Here is an 18,208-nt window from a genome sequence, read left to right as displayed (position 1 = left end):
AGACTGATATTTTCACAGGAACTGAATGGAGGATTTCACTCAAGGGAACACTGACTTCTGAAGTCCTAGAGAAAACACTTGACTCTTTCTGGCACCTTTTGCCAAATGAAAAAGATAGGAACAGGCAGGAAATCCTTTTTTCTAGTTTCATTTGTCCAGCCAGCAGGAAGTACTTTATCAGGTACGGACCACAAGTCACTCACTTTGCAAGAACAGTGAGCCAAGATAAAAAGCAACAGAAAAATCAGTGCATTAAAAATAACTACATTAAAAATAGCTACCTCACTCACCAGTTTACATCTCCACAGCCAGAATGCCCTTTAAATTAAAAGGCCTTCTTGAATAAATATCAGTTTGAGCCCAATCCTATCTTTAAGTGCTTTAAATTTGCAAGCCACTACCAAAACAACACACCCCCCAAAAAAAAATCCAAAGCAAACAAACCCCCAACCAAAAAAATCACCCAACTAAGCAAACAAAAAGTACCCCAAATTTTTGCCAGTAATGGCAGTAACAGTATCCCTAATACCATCCCTGTCCTCCCCCAACATATTCTAAAAATTCAAAAATTATCTATAATCCAGACTGGCTTGGCTTGATCACTGTGCTAACTATTCACTAGAGGAACTTTACAAAGTCAGATCTAGCATACAAATTGCTTTGAAGATCTTCAGCTAACAAATAATCAAGACTGAAATGAATTAGTACATCAGACAGGCAAAACTTTGTAGCCAGTAGTTTTCTGCTCAGAAATACAATGGTTACTTGGGTCAGATCTGTGTGGAAGTCCTGGAATAACTTAGGCAACCTTAGAGCAGCTACTTTGCCTTAGTCGACTTAGAACAAGCAGAGACATTTAAAGCTTATTAGGTGGAGCCTTATTACAAGTATTGTGTTGACTGCTACTCCATCAATGACCAGTGCAAGCCCTGAATAGCTACTAGTTCTACCTCAACTTCTAATCTTCAGTAGACAATAACAAGAAGGGACACACTCTTCAGACTAGAGCAGTCTGAAGGCAGACCAGCTTGACAGTTTGTTGTCATTCATGGCACCAAGCTATTTCACAGCACATCATGCTACTATTCATTCTGGAGACTTGATACAAACTATTTTTAACTAAACTGGCAAGAAGGATTTCTCTCACAGGCCTTTGAATTAGCACCTACCACAGCCTTGCTTCCATTACCTACGCTTTAACTCCATTAACTAATTACTAACTTCCACCTAACGTCTAACACTACTGAAAACCCACTAGGAAGAACAGCATTCTGCAAGAAGTCCACTTCAGGGCTTTAGTCCAAGAAGCAGCACCACTTAATACTGGGTTCCTTATAGCACTATCCACTCCCTTAAGACACCAAATTTTCAGTCAGGTGCCTTCTGGGAACTAACAGCCGAAGGACTGCACAGATCCACTGTAAGTAAGCATTGTAACACTTCTGGGAAGTGCAATGACACCTCTACAACCTACTAAAGGCTTTCAGTGCTTCTCACAATTTTAACTACCCGTGAATGTAAGCTTTTCACATACAAGGCTAACATACAAAGTTCGGGGACAGAATGCCAGCTTTAAGTGTACAGCCATGGTTATGATAAGACTGCTTGCAGACAACTTCCCCAGGCCATAGGCAGTCTTCTGCATGCCTGTACTCGATGCTAGACATCCGTGTCTGAAACTAGTTCAGAGCCCTGGTCACAGTGCGTGGCAGACAGATCCCACATTACTGCTCCCATAAAGCTCTAACAACTACAGTGGGGCTGGTAGACTCCCACAGTGGCAGTCCATGTTGCTGAAGCATTTGGAGTAACAGCCAGATCCCTACCATCTAAAAGAAAGCCCCAGGTTTGCCTGCAGGTCATCCTTTACTACCACCTGTAGGTAACCAGAGCTTAAACTGGTTTTTGCCTCTGCACTAAGCCTAGAGCAGCAAATTGAGTTGCAATCTTACATGCATGCACAGCTAATGCATAATAAAGCAGCTCTGGGTTGCTGTCCCCACCAAAATGAGACAGAAATGCAAAGACCAGGGATGCAACAGAAGCACTTACCCAATGTCATCCCGGTAGACTCGAGAGATTAAAACCTCTCCTTTGTGATTATAGATGAATAAGCCGCCGATCATGATGGAACTTTAGTCTTCTCTTCCCATGTTGCTTAAGACCTGAAGCAAGAGAGAGCATGTATCAGAAGCTGCTGGCAATCAAGCAGTGCAGCAGGCACAGACTTTGACACCTACTGACTACTAGCCAGGGCACAGACACCTTTTGGCACACGCATGCTCAACCAGAAGGTGATTCTTACAGTACCTGGGGTACTGACCTCATAGCACACACCCTGATGCCACAGGAGTAATGAACTCCAGCAGAGTGCATGGAGGGACAAGTGGAGGACATGCTCAGAGATATTCCTGAAAGTCTGATGATGTAGGCTACTTCACCTTATTTATCTTGTTATGTCTGGCCAGGCTAGCCTATAGGTAAGGCCCAGTAGGGCAGTCAGAGACTCAGGAGCAGCTCAGACGCTGGAAATGCCTGCCTGCCTCGGGCTTACATCCAGGAGAGAAGAGCACAGGGCTCCTTATAAAGGACTATTAGAAACAGTGTTTTACTTTTCAGAGGAGAAAAGTAGCCTTATTGCTGCAGGTACGGATTATACTTTTTGATCTGCTGGGATTTGATATGGAAAAGTGTGTGTTCCCAGTCCCCGTACAGACTGTAAATATGACAACAGACCTAAGCTCTAACTGCAAACCAGTCTCTCTGATCAGCATTCCCTCATGTTTGCTGCAGAATTGCTTCTCAGAGGCACACCAAAGGACTCAATGAAGGAACCCACTGGGAACCAACTGCCTTGTTCAAGACCTAAGGAGCCACTACAGGAATCCTGACAAAGACCCACCTGAGTGACTTCCTGGGCATGTTTGAAGCAACCCAAGAGCTGAGGTCTAGGCAAGGACTTACTGCTACTGTACATCCTGTAACACATGAGGCTGTGAATGTGACAGCAATTTGTAGCCAGGACTGAAGCTTAAAATTAGCATCAAAATATATGTAGGCTTACATCTCATTCCACTCATCAGCATGGATGGATCAAGCCTCAAGTATTAGTACCTGGTCTATTCTCCTGAATCCAAGAAAAAAAAAAAAATCAAGCCTGGAACAACAAGCAAATCAGAGACCCTTTATTTCTATTACAGAGCATCTATCTCCCCAGTGACTGAGACACAGATCAGATACAATTCATAGTAAATCTTCTTGCAGAGAGTTCACACAACTGTTTGCAGTATCACTAAACATAACACTGTAGGGCAGGGCAGGGTGTCCTTTGCAGCAAGTATGCCTTAGTTCATTATTGCTTTTACGTAGTTTTTAGAGAGCAACACTGCAGCCTTTGCTGATCCCTAGCACCAGAACTGAGAAACACTTCAAAGTCCAAACTGAGAGCAGTTTGGCCACAAGGAGCCATTGCAGAGGAAGATCTCAACCATGACCCAGTTCAAATGGTGGCTAATGCCTCAGAGGTTACCTTCTTAGACTGCTAATCTTCTTTTTCTTCAAAAGAAGATTGTTTTGAAGACAGCTATAAAGCTGGTAGACATTATTGATGCAGAAGATTATTTTAATACACAGCTACAAGAAAGCTAAGGCCCAATTAGAATTAAACTTGGCTAGGGATGTTAAGGATAAAAGGAAGGGATTCTACAGGTACATAGCAAATAAAAGACAGACTAGGGACAACATAGGCCCCCTCCGGAAGATATCGGGAGAACTGGCTACCCGGGATTTGGAGAAGGCTGAGGTTCTTAATGACTTCTTTGCCTCGGTCTTCACTGGCAAAGGCTCTGACCGCACCACCCAAGTCTTGGAAGGCGGACGCAGGGACTGTGAGAATGAAGACCCTAGGCCCACTGTAGGAGAGGATCTGGCTCGAGACCATCTTAAAAACCTAAACGTACACAAGTCCATGGAACCTGACGAAATCCATCTGCGGGTCCTGAAGGAGCTGGCAAACGAAGTTGCTAAGCCACTGGCCATCATATTTGAAAAATCATGGCAGTCAGGTGAAGTTCTCGATGACTGGAAAAAGGGAAATATAACCCCCATTTTCAAGAAGGGGAAAATGGATGACTCTGGGAATTACAAACCAGTCAGTCTCACCTCTGTGCCTGACAAAATCTTGGAGCAGATTCTCCTGGAAGGCATGCTAAGGCACATGAAAAAACAAGGAGGTGGTTGGTGACAGCCAGCATGGCTTCACTAAGGGGAAATCCTGCCTGACCAACTTGGTGGCCTTCTATGATTGGGCTACGGAACTGATGGAGAGGGGCAGATCAGTTCATGTCATCTATCTGGACTTGTGCAAAGCCTTCGACACTGTCCCACATGACATCCTTGTCTGTAAATTGGAGAGACATCAATTTGAAGGGTAGACCACTCGGTGGATAAAGAACTGGCTGGATGGCCACAACGCAAAGAGTTGTGGTCAATGGCTCAGTGTCCGGCTGGAGACCGGTAACGAGTGGTGTCCCTCAGGGATCAGTGTTGGGACCGGTCTTGTTCAACATCTTTGTCGGTGACATGGACAGTGGGATTGAGTGCGCCCTCAGCAAGTTTGCTGATGCCACCAAGCTGTGTGGTTCGGTTGATACGCCAGAGGGAAGGGATGCCATCCAGAGGGACCTTGACACGCTTGTGAGGTGGGCTGATGCCAACCTTATGAAGTTTAACCATGCCAAGTGCAAGGTCCTACACCTGGGTCGGAACAATCCCAGGCACAGCTACAGGCTGGGCAAAGAAGAGATTCAGAGCAGCCCTGCAGAGAAGGACTTGGGGGTGTTGGTCAATGAGAAAATGAACATGAGCCGGCTTCAGTGTGTGCTCACAGCCCAGAAAGCCAACCGTATCCTGGGCTGCATCAAGAGGAGTTTGACCAGCAGGTCGAAGGAGGTGATCCTGCCCCTCTACTCTGCTCTTTTGAGACCTCACTTGGAGTATTGTGTGCAGTTCTGGTGTCCTCAACATAAAAAGGACATGGAACTGTTGGAACAAGTCCAGAGGAGGGCCACGAGGATGATCAGGGGACTGGAGCACCTCCCATATGGAGACAGGCTGAGAAAGTTGGGGCTGATCAGCCTGGGGAAGAGAAGGCTGCGTGGAGACCTCATAGCAGCCTTCCAGTATCTGAAGGGGGCCTACAAGGATGCTGGGGATGGACTATTCATCAGGGACTGTAGTGACAGGACAAGGGGTAACGGGTTAAAACTTAAACAGGGGAAGTTTAGATCGGATATAAGGAAGAAATTCTTTACTGTAAGGGTGGTGAGGCACTGGAATGGGTTGCCCAGGGAGGTTGTGAATGCTTCATCCTTGGTGGTGTTCAAGGCCAGGTTGGATGAGGCCTTGGGTGGCATGGTTTAGTGTGTGGTGTCCCTGCCCATGGCAGGGGGGTTGGAACTAGATGATCTTAAGGTCCTTTCCAACCCTAACTATTCTATGATTCTACTTCACCAGATCCTATTCCTGTAGTCATATGCAAGCCTATTCATGTAGGTCCAAGTTGTAATATCCGCTCTAGCAACCACTTGGTTGGCTTAGTCCAGAGAACAGCACTACAGATGTGACAGGGCAAGCCTCCTGACTAGGTCTTGGAGTGATCACATTGGTATTTCTCAGCTTTGGCACTGCAAAGCATTAGATAACCAACCATCTCTTCACTGCTGTTAGGGTGGGTTAGCCTACACCCACTTGTCCGGGGTGGATGGAAAGGATAGGGAGAGGCCAGCCTACAAACAGATGCTGACAGTGACCTGATATGTGTTTGCTCAGGAACACTGCAAAACGAAGTCGAAGTGGCCCAGCCCCGCACCACCTCAAAGGTCAGGGAGGAAAAAACGGAGGGGGGAAAAAAAAAAAAGCAAAAGCAATACACATCAAGGGACAAAAGAACTTCCAGGGTGGAAGCCTGGTGCATTAAGAGTAATATACTCTCTAGAAGTTATGGTCAAGAAATTAAATTAGCTGCCCATTTGAAGGAACTACTGCAGACATGAGTTCGGCGCTAAAACAAGATTTACAGTGCAGCCTCTACTTTGAATTGCAGAACAACAAAGGAACTTTAAATTTCGTAAGTCTTTACACCAACAATTTTAGCTACACCTAGGGAGTCCTCAGACTAACATTACACAGACTTCTCTGATACAGGTCCTCAGCTACCAGATGGCTTCTTCTGCTCATTAAGGGGGGGGGGGGGGGGATCAAAAAGTCAGTTGTTAAGTCTGAATAGCGAGAAACAGACAAACAGGCAGTTTTCCCAGAGCTCAACAGTGAGCTTCCTGGCTTTTCCTCCCACACTCTGTTGATCAAATGTCTCTGGCTATTAACAGGCTGCCTCCTGCCACTCTCAGTGGATTCATGTGGCACTGTCATTAACATTTTTTGATGTCTGAACTCTATCTAGTACAGAAGAGGCTTTCAAATGTGTTTTTCCTCCACTCCCATTAGTGACACTTTATAACTTCAGGATACAAGCATTTAATTTCCTTCCAGGATAAGACTCTGTAGCCAAACCTATTAAGACAAAGGCATCACAGTCTGAGATTCCCATGTAGTCACAGAGTGGGAAAAGCTTCCTGTAGCTGCTCACTGCTCCACGTAGAGGGACTGAGGCTACACAATGTAGCTGGCAGTAAGGCCATCATCCCCATGCCAGAAGATGGAGACAACCCAGTTCATCAATAGAACAAGCCAGGTTCTCAAATGTAAGGAAGTGGCTGTACCACACACTCACGACTATGGACATGAAATATACACAGCGCTAACAGGCATGCAGGAGACAACTGAAAGGTTAACATGGAGGGCTAAAACCCAAAACACGTTCAAATGTAGTTGCCCAACAAGTCTGGCAGATGCAGAAGCTGTCATTCAGCAAACATTTGTCAGGTCATTCACACATGCCAAACGATAAAAAGAATTAGAACCCTTATGATGACAAAAGCAACTTGTTGCCTGCTCTAGGAAATATTTCCCTAATTAGTATTTTTTCATTCCACATAAGAGATGTCTTTTCAGACTGCTACACTGATGGTTTCCACATTCAGATAGGGACTACTGTAACCAAATTAAGACTCACATTGTATTGAATAGTTCCATGGAAGCTTATGTAACTGGTCAAAGCTGGATCATAAATTCAACAAACCTGTTCCAGAAGATTCCTAGAAAGCATATCCTAGTCTTAAAAAAAAAAAAAAAAAAAAAAAAAAGAAAGAAAAGAAAATTATCCCTCTTGGGTTTTAATACTGCTTAAGTTATTTGTTTCACTATTTTTAGCATAAAGGAAATGTCTGCTTTGATGAGCAACAGGATCAGACACACAGCATATACAAGACAAAGCCTCTTGCTGGCATGACAAACTAATTGCTTGTTGAAAAAGCACTGATTTGAATATTTACTACATACTACAAAACATGTAGAAGACTGCTGATCAAGCTTAGTGTTAAACATTGAAAACCTTCTCTGGGGAAGATGTACAAACTTTAAAGGTTGATTGAGATAATGAGGCTACACTTTCTCATTGGTTAGGTTAGAACATACTCTAACAGCTTCACTTAAGTTACAGGTGAAAACATCAGCATTTTTAATTGCATCACAGTACTAGGCAGCAGAGTCAACTGCTTGCTTATCTTGTACATTAATAAAAACGTATTAGATGGAGAGCGGACACAACATGATTCAAGCGCTTTTACTCTTTAAAAAATTACTTGTCAATGTAAATAAAATGCTAGGCTGCTTCCTTACACAAACACACTGGGAGCTAAATTCAGGCTTCAAACTTTCCACACAGAGTTAGCCCCTAACCTAACCAGCTTAATTTGCACATTTAAGAGCCACATGGGCTTATACTGATCTGTTTGCTCAGTGTCTTGTCTTCAACATCAGCAATGAAAGGACAGTCAGATTAACAGTAAGAACAGGTCAAAAAACCCCAAACAACAAATCACTCTCCAGGAGATCCCCCCTGTACTGGCTTGTTTATTTTAGAACTCTCAGTGGATCTCCTACAAGTATTTGCTCAGTTTCTTCTCAAATCTATGCATCAGCAGCATCCTATGGAAAAAAGAAAACCAAAATCCACAGTCTAAAGTTTTATAACCACTGTATAAAACATCTTTTTTGTTTTAAGCTCGATTTTTCTTTCTTCCTCCAGCTTTAACATCTTCCAGTTCAATGCAGAAAGAAGCAATTACGAATGAGCACCCACCCTATATCTCCAGGCCACTGAGGATTTTGTAGATCTTCTCCAATGCCTTCACTACCTCTTTCCCAGAATGGGATGTTCCCAACTTAGCTGTTCTTCACAGGGAAATTGCTTCATGCTTTGGTCTTTCTCAGTGCCTTCCTCTAAATATTTTCCTTCTAAAAGTGAGCATACAGCTGCACAAGTTATTCAAGATGTCAGCAAGCCACGATATAGACAATACGACAATCATACATAACCTGCTCTGATCCTTTCCTAGTGGTTCTCAGTATTTGATTTACATTTTTAAACTACCACCCAGCAAGAAGCTGACCATTTCATCATCTATCATAACTCTCAGATCACACTGAATTCTGTCTTCAATGTGATTAAACACATTACAGGTAAAGCAAGAATTTGCTCCCTAATCCATCCACCTGCTATATGCACCACTGTTCATTTACATACCTTGAATTTGGTGTCCCATGTTATAGTCCCATCGCTGCCCCTCAGTGTTGATTTTGACCTATTTTGCCCTTACTACTGTGAATACTCTCTTATCTACACATACACCTCACATCATGCCTACTGACCAGGACTGCTCTTAATGCATATCATTCTCTACAAAACAGGAGCACAGAGAGAGACTTGCCAGCAGCCAGCTGATGCATAGTACCTGGGTTATATAGCAGTGATGCAACCCTGTATTGAGCAACTTACTCCAAGTCAGAAAGGGACTGTCTTCATGCTGTGCAAATCCCTGGCTAACACCTGAGGTGCTAGTTTCACTTAGTTCAGATTTAGCCACAGGATCAGGACCATTTTGCCAGTTAGTTTTAGAATGGCATCCTACCAGCTTAAATATACCCGAGAGAGATGCACTAGCATTATTTCACGTGTAGTAGGAGCTTGCCTCCACACCAGTTATGATTCTCCTCAAGCCTGGGAAAACTGCAGAGTTCTACAACTCTGCAGATTAAACCTGAATTCATATTTAAGTGCAATTTACCTAACTTAATTTGCATCAGATAACTGATAAAAGTGTTTCCAGGTACCAAGCAAAACCAGATGGGCTAAGGACAGCAGAGACAAGGAAATGGTTTTAGATGACTAAACCAACTCCATCAGTGACCCATCAGGTCTCTGCAGCACTTGAAGAACACATGCAGTATAAATCTCTTGCTGCATTCCCACTAATGACATTGGGGGCCAAAGCAGTCTCAAGTGCACAAAATATTGAACTCAATTATAAGCAGATTCACCTTGCTCTGCTCAATGTCTGCAGTCCAGCATCCTGAGAGTTCCAAGCTTTGCAAGCACAGCCAGCGCAACAGCAGCCAGGGAGTGGTATTCTCTCAGCCAGCCTTCACCAAGTTTGCCCAAAATGGAAGTTCAGGGAACACTGACAACAGCCCAATCTTTTGCTCTAGCTTTGCATTACATGTCTCCCAGACACAAGATCCACAAGATGAAAGTGACCACGCTTCCTCCCCACTACAGAGTTACTTCCATCAGCCAATGGGAGCATGTCCACATAGATGGACACTCAAGAGGTGGAATGACTAGCCCAGAGATATATGAACAGATGAGAGGAAATCTATACAAAGGGCAGCATGCAAAAGAAAGTTGCTTAAAGCTTAGCAAGAAGAATGGCTCTTTAAGATGACAATGGCTTTCCTTGAAGTGACTGCAGTGAAAACAAGCCTGCTTTGTTTTGATTCTCATTTGTGTTTCTGTACAAGTTTCACAGACTCATTTCAAGTATTTCAAGGTTGCATTACAACTAGAATGAGGTTTTTAGTGGTAGAGTTGGTATGATCTTTCACACATTTCAAACAATGCATAGTTTTGTTTTCTGATGTTTAAATTTCCTCTAATTTTCTTTCGGAAAATGAAAGATCCTAGTGTTTGCAATGGTTAAGAACTGCAGGGAACAAGGCTCAAATTAATTTGAGACTGACATTCAGTGACTCATGGCTGCTGAAATCAGAAGAAAAGAAGGCCCCAGAATATGAAATCCACCACAGGAGATGGGTTCATCTGCTTTCTGTGCATAAGCAATGTGACTCAGAAAGCTTGCAGCATTGCTCAATCAGTTTTCAATGACTCATTCTGCTCCTCTCCACAGTCAGCCTTTTCTAGGGAGCCTGCCCTACAATGGTTTTGAGTTTCCTCAGGCTAATAGCTGATTGCAAGACATAGTTTAAGAGCAAAGCCCATTGCTTCTTCAACTGTTGATCACTAAGTGTCTCAAAACCAAGATGACTCTAGCTGAAGCCCTTAAGTTAATGGTCCATCAACTGCATCACTAGAGCTTTCCAGCTCTGCTCCTTCTGTTTCACTAGCTTGAACATATGGCAACCCACCCCACACTGCTACCTACAGCCCTGTTTTCTGGTTATAGTATGGGCGAATTTATTCCAGTTAAGGTACAGAGAAGACCCCCCATGTATGCTGAATTCACACCATGTGGTGACTAATCACCTTAATTTAGAAACAGGCTTCTCTCCCAATACATTCCGCATTCTTCAAGTAGCTATCTACTGGGGTAGGGGTAAGCTCTAACATCTGAATGCTGCTCCTACAAATACCTAAGGCTTCCTACTCTGCTGCCAAGTACTTGTATTCCCATAACTTCTACTGAAACCCATAAATAGAAAGAAAGAATCATGAAGAGCATCACATACAGATCACATACTTAGACATTCTTATAAACCCACTAAGAGCCAAGGCTAGATTGAAATGCCTTCCCACTCAAGTGAAAGTCAGAGCATTAAGACACACCTTTATAGCAACTGGGACAAAGTAACAACATTAAAATATCCAGCTACAAAAAAGAACATGGATAAAATGCAAATACTGGGATGTGGATTTGAATGCATTCCAGTAGTTACACCACTTAAAAGCAGCAGGATTAGCTGGACCTACGATGATGGACATGGTACCATGCATCCTCTTAAAAGAATCAAGCATACTCAAATCATGTCCTTGCTCATGCTGTGCAGGTGATGTGCATTAGGGAGTATCCCTCTCAAACCATGACATGTTAGACAAAGCCCCAGAAGCCAGTCTGCAGCAGGTTAGCTGAGATCATAACCAAGAGAGTTCAGGGAAAGATAAAGATGCCTTCAACTCAGTCACTGACAGAGCAACCCGCTGAGGCTTGATCAGCAGAGCGGAGGGGACTCCTGCTCACCTGTGAAGCCATTCTGGCTACAGCCCCACCGTGAGACAAGCTGTTAGCATCATCAAATTCCCTGTGCCATCAAGTACAGAACACAAATAAGCACAAGATGATCAGTAGTGAGCCTAAGACCCAGCTACTTGGGCTTTGTCACTACCATTAGGAGTGGGGGCCAGGAGCTTTCCACAGTACAGACATCACTTTGATTAAAACAAGGAATGCTTATTTCTCCATTCTACGCAGCACACCTAGGAAACAGCAATCACAAGTCAGCTAATAAGCTAGTGTAAAGCAACCAACCCATTTAGTAGTCTATTAAAAGAAAGTTTGAGTTCTGACTTAACAGTAAGACTTCTGTGCATTAATGAGCTTAGCTAACTAAGCAGTTCAAGGTACATTAGCTGCTAGAGCTCTCTCCAGGAAGAAGCGAGTGGTACTGCAGCTCTCGCCCAGAGATGAGGGTAAGCTACCAACTATAACAGTTTCTGCATTCCAGAAATCAGTATGATGTTGGACAAGAGACAAAAACTGAAACAGGAGGGGGATTAGTCAGGCTGCTCTGGCAAACCGGAGTTATTCAGAAAACCAGTCCTTTCAGGCTAGCCATTATCAAACCAGAAGGCTTACAGCTTACAACGATGTCATCACCCCACCGGCTAATCCAAGCATCTAAGCTTTGCTTAAAGTGCTGCATTTCCTTTGCAAGACCTTCCACGAGGCCATGGGCTGCACTAGCTTTTCAACAAGAGTAGCTGCAATCACTTTGCCCTGGGGATGACAGGCTGCATAATTTAATTAAGAGGCATACCGTGAGCTAAAGAACTACTGAGATAAACCCATCAGTTTCAAAGAAACTGTTCCTATTTTAAACTCAATCCCATAAATCCCCACAACCAGTGGGCAGGAAAAGAAGCACGTTCAGCTCTTACCAGGCTCTCCTCCTACGGTCTACTTCTGAGTGCCATACTGCACACAGTCAGTCTGTAGAGTAGCAAGAGACAAGTACTGACACAGGAAAACATGAAAAGCTCCCTTATTCTGGTAAAACATCACAGGAACAACACTTAATACACCTTCCCACCTTGAGTCCAACCTTTTCTGAACAGCCCCAATGCCTTCTTTCATTTCTACCAGTTGTTCCAAAGCACTTTTAAAGTCTGTCTGAAGCATCTTCAACTTGCCTTTCAACTCTTGGGCTAGAAACCTGAACACTAACTTGCATTCCATTCATCTTCTAACAGCGATTGAGCATCGAGTAAGAGCTTGTATTCTGTGGACCAGTAGTGGTCTAGGTACCCTAACATTTCTCTTTCTCCTGCTACTGTAGAGCAGATAACTGCATTTCACATCCTACACCTCAACCTGCAAGCTTCTAGCTAAGCTGCCAATCTCCTGCTGAGGTCAAAATAATATATATGGCTTGTTGACAACTTCTGACTCTGTAGGTCATTTACTAAAGGAGAGAAGCCAATTCTGCCATACAGATCAACTATATTCTGGCACCCCAGACTATACTTCTGTCCATCCTCCAGATGACCCTAAGAAGAGCCTTTAAATACTCTAATAGCCTTCAGTAGTATAAGCTTAGAAAATCAGTGCAAGACATCGTGCTGCAAACAACAGTCTTGGGTTTATCTTTTTTTGATGCAAGAATGAGACAAGAAAATTTTAAGTAGGGTCACAGGAAGTTTCTTTACAAAGCCCATTTTGTTTAGTGATTGTTCCCATTCCATGAAAAGAGATACCATCAAACTGGAGTTCCAGTCATCTGTGTTCCAAAGAACTCAAGATATAACCCTTCACAGCCTCAGGACTCAACTCTTCAAAGGCCATAGTTGGGCTGTCTCAGGAGGAGGAAGCAGCTAGCCAAAATCCCCTTCAAAAAAATACCTCAAATGCTATCCCTGGAACAAAGTCAGTTCGCAGCCCAAAGAAGGTCAGGTATCTTTGCCACTAGATGTCAATAGCATGGCACTTCCTACAGAAGAGTGATGCCTCTCTTCTGACAGGGAAAATATGTAAGCAGACAGTTTGCCAGCATCTCTTCAGATTAGATTGCCCCTCCAAGCAAAACTCACAGGGATAAGTACAGCTTCTACAATAGCAAAAAACTGTAGCTACAGCTCTGACAGTACTCAAGCAAATGCTACACAACAAGACACCACATGAGCATGTACGCAGTCATAAACCGGTAATACCTAGGCTTCCAAGCCCTAGAAGCCATTCAGACTCACCTATCTGGGAAAGTTCCAGACTCAGATTTTGGCAGCCTGAGGCTAAAGCTTGATAGCAGCTTTGTCATACTAAAGCAAGCAGAAAACAGATCATGGAATCACACAGCTTATGGGCAGAATGCTAGATCACAAGCAAGTCATTTCCCAGTGGGGAAAGAAGTCAACTGCACTGGATGATAAATGCAGGCTGTGTTTCCTGCAGCTTTACTGAATGCAAAATCCTAGCCCAGAAAAGAATGGAAGTGGAAATGCATCTAGGAGAGCCATTGGACAAGAGCCCGTTTTAAGCCTCAGAACAAACATGGTTTACCATCAGCAGCACCACATTCTGCCTCAGCAGGTTTTCCAGGGAGGAAGCTAGAGGGTGCAAGCCATGACCTAGCTAATTCACATTCATATCGGTAGCACAGGCAAATCATTTTCGGTGAAGATCCTGCCCGATGCAATGACAAGACCTTTGCTCAGGCTGCCCTAGCACATCAGTGCAGGCCTTCCCTTGGCGTTCTGTGCCACACAGAGCCTGACTCCGTCCCCACCCGCACCCGGTTCAGCACCCCAGGGCTGCCACCCCAAGTATTCCAAAGAGCTACCTGATTAACAGAAACAATAAGCCCTTCAACTCCAAGCAACATGCAAATAGGTGAGCCAACCTCGGCGGGGCTGGGGTCGCCTGGCTCCCCACCACGGGGATCTCAGGAAAAGCCGTCTCAGGGAAGCCCTGCTTCTCTCGCGGCGCGGCGCCAGGGCCGCTCCCGTGCCCATCCCCGGGGGCAGCCAGCTGGGATCCTCGCTCTACAGGAGCACCCTCAGAGCCTGTCACAGCCGCGCCGCGCCCCGCAGGGTAGGCCCGCGGACCCCTATCCCCGGCGAGTGCCGAGGAAGTCGCCAGCAGCAGCACCTCAGCCACCGCCCAGGCGCAGTCGCAGAGCGAGCCCCGCCGAGGGAGGCCACTTGGAGAAAAGAAGTGCGCACAGCCCGCGCGGACCGAGAGAACAACTCGGAGAAACTCACCTGCCACTGCCCGCCGCCGCTCACTGCCCAGCGCCCAAGATGGCGGCCACGGCCCCCCCTTCCCTCCAAGCCCCCCCTATCACTGCAGAGCCGCTGCCGCGCATGCCCCACCCGCGCCTCGCCGCCTCCGCGCATGCGCTATTGCGGCGAGGCGGGGCTGGGCGGCCGGGGGCGCGGCTCGGCTGGGGCGGGAAAGGCCGGTGCCGCGCGGAGCTTGTCGGGAGTTGTAGTCTTGCGGTGCGGGGCATGTTGGGAGCTGTGGTTCGGGGCGGCGAGAGGACTTGGCATGGCCGCCGTGAGCAGCGAGCGAGGAAAAGTGCCGGGCGTGGAGCCTCCCCCCGCGCCGGCCCGCAGGGGCACCGCCCGTAGGGCGCAGAGGGGCGCCCGGGCAGAGGCTACTGTTCCCCCTCCAGTGGAGGACTGAAGCCGCCGTGCACTCCCACTGCGCTGCTGGCTCCCGCGGTTTGCGCCGCCGCCGGAGCGGCTGCACCACGCGTTGCCGTACTTGTCCCTGGTTCTCTCCGCAGTGCGGAGCGGGAGACGGGAGAGCCGAAAGCCTGCAACGCCTGCGGCCGGGCCCTCACCGGCCGCAGGAGATAGAGGCCGGCCCGTGTTCAGGCTGCAGCGGCCCACGGCACCTCAGGAAGAGGAGACTGAAAAACAGACACAGACTGCTCTTTGCTTGTGCTGGGATCTCGCTGCAAAGTGAAAGGCTAGAGGACAGGAAAGAGGCTGGGGGAAACGGCATACAAAACAGTACCACAAGGCAGGAGCCCAGTAAAAGTGTGTTTATAAATAAAACCAAGGAGATTGGTTTTGTTTTGATAAAACACAGCGGGTAGGGGTGGGGAAGGGCCTGAGCAGTGGCCAGGGAGGCAGCTGCGGGGATCAGGGGATGGGGTGGCAGGTGGGAGCTCACAAGTGCTGAGATCAGGGGATGGATGGGTGGGTGACTGGGTGGCTGGCTGGGTGGTAGGCAGAACTCTGCTCCAAGCAGGATGATGGGAAGGAGAGGCTTTAGGGGTCACAGAGATGAACTGATGGCACATGAGAGCTGGCAGAGGTGTTACAGGCGCAACACAGACCCCTGAGGAGTAAAATACATTTAATCTCCAGCATCTAAAACCTGCAAACACAGGAAGGACAAACGGAGGCAACACCTGCAGAGAAAGCCACGGCGCGGCAGCAGGAGAGGGCACCAGCAGGAGCAGGGTGAAGCGTGTCTGTACTGTACCGTGCTTGGCCCTGGGAACATATTGAGGCCCTGAGCTCAGAGGCCTTGGTCCAGGATGCAGCCTCCCTCCCTGAAGAGCTTCTGTTGCCACCAGGTTCAGTTCAGAGCCCTGAGGGAGTGGAGCCATATTCTTCCATGCTAGCCCCTAAAGATGTCACATTGCTCAACAGCAGGAAGGAGAAGGCCACAGCCGTAACTGCCAGCCCCAGGCATTGGACAGCCCCTACAAATAGGAAAGGCAGCAGTGTGTCACAGTCAGGAGGGCAAAGAGCGGCCGGAGGGAGCAGAACTCTGCCCTTGAACCACTCCAAGTAGCCAAGGGCAAGCGTAGGGCCCTGAGTTGTGCAGAACTGTGCACAGGCACCAGCCACAGCTCCAGGCTGAATGCAGAGCTACAGCCCCAAGACAAGGGCAAGGTGAAAGAAGGTCCTGCGATGAGGCTGGGCCAGGCTTGGACCTGCCCCAACGTGTGGGTAAGAGAAGGAAGGCAAGAGGGAAGCGGCAGCATCTCTCCACTGCCCGGAGGCACTGAAGCCCTGCAACATTCATGCATTAGCTGAAAGGCAACTACAAGGGGATTTGACACGTATATGGAAGGCTGCTCCCTGCTCCCCTCACAGGGCTGCAGGAAGGGCAGGGTGTCTTCGCAAGGGGGAGGAAAGAAGCCATCTTCAGCACCACGCGTGCCCAGCGCCCCTGGAGCTCCGTGTCCTCCTGTCGGGCCACGCCACGCTCCAGCTCTCCCCCCCACGGGCGGCAGGCTCAGAGAAAGTCAAACACCCCGTAATTCTTTGCTGCTTGACAGAAGAAACACAAAAGGGTGAAAAGAAAGAAGAGATGTTTAGGGTGGGAAGACCGAGGCAGCAGTGACACACGGGCAAGCAGCACAGGGTGCTGGGATGGATGCGGATTAATGGCGTTAGAGAGGACAGCAGGAGGGAATTACCATCGGCAATACACAAGTCTGGTGGCAGGAGGGGCTGCGGCACCCAGCAGTGTGGGTATTTCTCTCGAAACAGCCCCCAAAGATCACTCCTGGAATTCACAGTGTGCCTGTGCTGCAGCCTTCTCTGCCCAAATTACCATATGCAATGAGTAATGGGAAATTTGCGGAATGACAGTGGTTATGTATATAATAGATTTACATAATCTGTAAACTGTCCCTTCTTGGTGTGAACAATAGGCAGAGCGATCCCACCTGCACCTGATACTGTAATAAAGCAATGTTGGCTTTCTAACCTGTCCTTCTGGATAGAGAGATTAATCCTCAGATTTTGGTGACAGTTTTTGGTGACCCAGATGGGAATCTGTGTCAGGATTTCAGCAGATCAGAGGAATTGCTAGAGCTCCAGCACACACCATTTTTTTTTGGAGATTTTCCTGTTCCCTGGTCTGGGGAATACTCTGCACATTTCCCTCTGGGAGGCAGGTAAAGATGTTACTTTAAGGTTTTGCCTGCACGTAAATTGCTCTTGGTGACAATACACAGTGCTGGGCTAGAAGGGTTTTTCACAGGTTTGCTGCCAGCATTGGGTAAAGCTGTACGGTACTACAGGGGTGCCCAAAGTACAGATCAGTTTTTGGAATTTTGGGCATCACAATGGTGCATGACAATCTTCGCAATCCTTGGGAGAAGGGATCCCAAATTGCTCATTGAATATTGTAATCATTAGTGGCCACTGTATAAGTTAGAAGGTCAGGAGAAATGGCCTGTTAATGGGACTGTTGATTGTGATACAATTTTGCAATTGATGCTGTTTTGCCGAAGGAAGGGAAAATGGGATGGATTTATTCTTTGTTTTGCAGAACAGTTCAGATTTGTGAAAAGAATGTATGCATATCCCTAAAGACTCCATATTATTAGCATTGGAAAAGGATAAGAAGAAACCACTCAAGAGATGTTCTGCATGTAGTATTGGTATGCGGTGTGTTAAATATAAGCAGGAAGAAGAGGATGTGGAAGTATTGGTTGGGCAAGAAGGTAGAACAGGGCAAAGGGAACAAGGGTGGGGGGCAGATTCAGGCTCAGAGAATGAAGGAAGCCACTATGCTGGAAGTGAAAGCTTTAGCCCCTTCGCGAGGCGAACAAGGAGAGGTGCTCCCCTAAACATTCAAGCTCCCTTACACCAGGGAGTAGGGGTGAAGGGAGTGGTGACTTATCAAGGTGCCGTTTTCTATGTCAGATTTACGAGCCTGGAAAACGTTAGCCAGGACCTATAGGGAAGATCCTGAGGAAGTATCTAAAGTAATGGAGACGATTATTAGAACAAAAGATCCAGACTGGAATAATTTATAGGTAATACTGGATA

At 46.5% G+C, this 18,208-nt stretch overlaps 1 protein-coding gene across 6 annotated transcripts in view; it reads right to left on the bottom strand.

Annotated features, from left to right (window-relative positions):
* Positions 1-14,786, bottom strand: part of AP2M1 (adaptor related protein complex 2 subunit mu 1) — a 30,454-nt gene extending 15,668 nt beyond the window's left edge. For 2 of the 6 annotated variants that reach the window (XM_080622372.1, XM_080622377.1), the window contains exons 1-2: positions 14,666-14,786; positions 2,053-2,165 (exon numbers count right to left, since the gene is read on the bottom strand). In XM_080622372.1, the coding sequence (XP_080478498.1) occupies positions 2,053-2,126 (74 nt within the window). In that variant the 5' untranslated portion in view covers positions 2,127-2,165; positions 14,666-14,786. Of the gene's footprint in view, positions 1-2,052; positions 2,166-2,902; positions 3,457-7,132; positions 7,393-13,654; positions 13,723-14,665 lie in introns of those variants that run through there. The other 4 variants (XM_080622374.1, XM_080622375.1, XM_080622376.1 and 1 more) reach the window with 4 other exon arrangements.
* Between the last annotated feature and the right edge of the window lie 3,422 nt (positions 14,787-18,208).

The sequence above is a fragment of the Psittacula echo genome (assembly GCF_963264785.1).
Source record: "Psittacula echo genome assembly, chromosome: 7".
Taxonomy (NCBI): Eukaryota; Metazoa; Chordata; class Aves; order Psittaciformes; family Psittacidae; genus Psittacula; species Psittacula echo.
The sequence above is the reverse complement of the archived record's forward strand: the minus strand, read 5'-3'. Positions and strand labels throughout refer to the sequence as shown.